Source organism: Sinocyclocheilus anshuiensis, unplaced genomic scaffold, assembly GCF_001515605.1.
Source record: "Sinocyclocheilus anshuiensis isolate Anshui unplaced genomic scaffold, SAMN03320099.WGS_v1.1 scaffold366, whole genome shotgun sequence".
In the NCBI taxonomy this organism is placed as follows: Eukaryota; Metazoa; Chordata; class Actinopteri; order Cypriniformes; family Cyprinidae; genus Sinocyclocheilus; species Sinocyclocheilus anshuiensis.
In genome coordinates, this window is record NW_015547673.1 from 1,561,535 (window position 1) to 1,563,895 (window position 2,361).

At 35.4% G+C, this 2,361-nt stretch overlaps 1 protein-coding gene across 2 annotated transcripts in view; it reads left to right on the top strand.

Moving 5' to 3' along the window:
• The window catches only part of LOC107702867 (disintegrin and metalloproteinase domain-containing protein 9-like), a 43,838-nt gene that overhangs the window by 36,338 nt on the left and 5,139 nt on the right, over window positions 1-2,361 (top strand). For both annotated transcript variants that reach the window (XM_016505299.1, XM_016505298.1), the window contains exons 15-19: window positions 252-357; window positions 455-638; window positions 1,351-1,431; window positions 1,559-1,664; window positions 1,801-1,942. In XM_016505299.1, the coding sequence (XP_016360785.1) occupies window positions 252-357; window positions 455-638; window positions 1,351-1,431; window positions 1,559-1,664; window positions 1,801-1,942 (619 nt within the window). The remainder of the gene's footprint in view (window positions 1-251; window positions 358-454; window positions 639-1,350; window positions 1,432-1,558; window positions 1,665-1,800; window positions 1,943-2,361) is intronic.

Sequence of the window (2,361 nt, forward strand, 5' to 3'; positions counted from 1 at the left end):
TGTGCATTGGCTCGTTTAGTTTACACTCGAAGTGCATTGGCTCGTTTAGTTTACACTCGAAATCCCAATTCGTCGGTCACCGACGTGACTCGGTGTGACCGACTGAAAGGGAACACTGGGTCGAAGCAATTATTATAGGATTTTTTTTTAAAGAATATATAAAAAAAATAGTTTAGTTTTTGTTACAAATGAAAGACAAGAAGTAAGTTAATTGATATTCTGTAAATGTCTGTCTTTGTGTGTGTGTGTAGAGGCTAAAGCTGCTCCTGAGCTGTGTTTTAAGGATGTCAACTCTAAAGGCGATCGCTTTGGAAACTGTGGCTACCATTCCAACGGATTCAAGAAGTGTGAGAGCAGGTACAGCATGGCAAGATACACGGCATTACAATTCAATTCAAATTCACACTCATTTTGCCCAACCCTCATAAGAACACACACACTGTCATACTCTCAGGAACGCCATGTGCGGCAAGCTGCAGTGCGAGAACGTTCAGTCCTCAGTCATATTTGGCATCAAGCCATCAATCATCCAGACCCCCATCGCCGGCACTACCTGCTGGGGCGTGGACTTCCTCCTGGGCTCTGACGTGCCTGATCCCGGCATGGTCAATGAGGGCACCAAGTGTGGAGAAAATAAGGTGATGGAGAAAAGAAACATTGACCAACTTATTGAACATACCATATTTCTTCCTATATTATGTGCGCAGATTGGCAAAACATTTATTGTTTATTAACGTTTATTGAAGTGTTTAGCCACTTTTACGTATGAGCACATATTCTGTATAAGGATGATTCTTTAATTACAGGAGCTTTTCTGTCCACTAGGATGATTGCTTTATTTTGCTCAATAAACCAATCATCCTAGCTTTATTATATATTATAGTAGCTTTTAAACTTTTTATTGTGTCTATTGAACAACTACATTAAAGATAAGATAATGCTGAATTATTGAAATGAATAGCCTAAGGTGATAATGTATCCACAAAGCTGGTGTAAATGAAATAATTAAATTAAATTAAATTAAATTATTATTCGTAATGTTTTAATTTAATTTTGTTTAGCTTTATAGGGCTGTATGCTTCTTTTTGAATTTCTGATGATTTGCTATGGAACTGTAATGTATAGTCTAATCCTTCGAACAAAGGGAATAATTTCTTTACTATCACACATCATTACCATCACAAACATCAAAAATCCACATCATCAAATATAAAAAATTCTACTTGAAGGATCTTTATTCCAGGACACATTTTTGTTTTGTTTTTTCGAGATTTTACAATTTCACCTGTAAACTATATGAACATTTTTTGACTTTGGAAAACTAACCACTTATATGTGTATGTATTGCAGGTTTGTCTGAATTTTGAGTGCAAAAGTGCAGAAGTTCTGAATTATGACTGTGATGTTGAAAGGAAATGCCACAGCCATGGGGTACATATGCATTCACTTCCATACCACCCTTTAAATATAACATTTTACATACACCTATTTTCAGATCCTAAATACCTAGAGTTCAGCTTCATAAAATGTTTGCTGAGTGTGTGTATGTGTGCTTCAGGTGTGTAACAGCAATAAAAACTGCCACTGTGAATATGGCTGGGCTCCTCCGTTCTGTGAGGCCTCTGGTTATGGAGGAAGCGTCGACAGCGGCCCCACCTGGAATGGTAAGACTGCTTAAACAACAGCACAGCTAGAGCTTCACAGAGGATTATCAATTCTTTTACGTGATGACCTCAAGTGGAATCGCCCAAATCTGCTATGTTAAATTTAAATCTTCCCGTCTCTCTGAATTTCACACAGATAAAGATACTTCCACAAGGGATGGTCTGCTTGTGTTCTTTTTCCTGGTTCTTCCTCTCTTGGCGTTGGGTTTGTATGTGTTCTTCAAGAGGAATGAGCTGAAGCGACGCTTTTTCAGAAAGAAACGCTCTCAGGGCTACGAGTGAGTAGAGTTTCACTGGACTTTAATGATGTCATCAACAAACCCAGTATGTTAAGTAAATTGTTTATTTAATGATATTTACAACAGTGAACGACTGTTGAATTATTGAAATTGATGCATAACCCTAAGCTGATAATGTAGCCAAAAATCAAGTTTTCATTAAATTTACTTTTACTTTACTTTACTTTACTTTCATTTAAAATTATTAAATTTTATTTTCATTGGATTTGTGTGGCTTATATGGTTATTTTAGAATTTCTGATCATTTGTTATGGAATCGTAATGAATAATCTAAACCTTAGAACAAAGTTAATAGCTAAATAATTCATGAAAAGCATAGAGTTAAACAATTAGTTAAATTAATTTAAAAAACTAAAATGAAAATAAAAAAATTATTCAAAAATAAAAGCACAAAATAA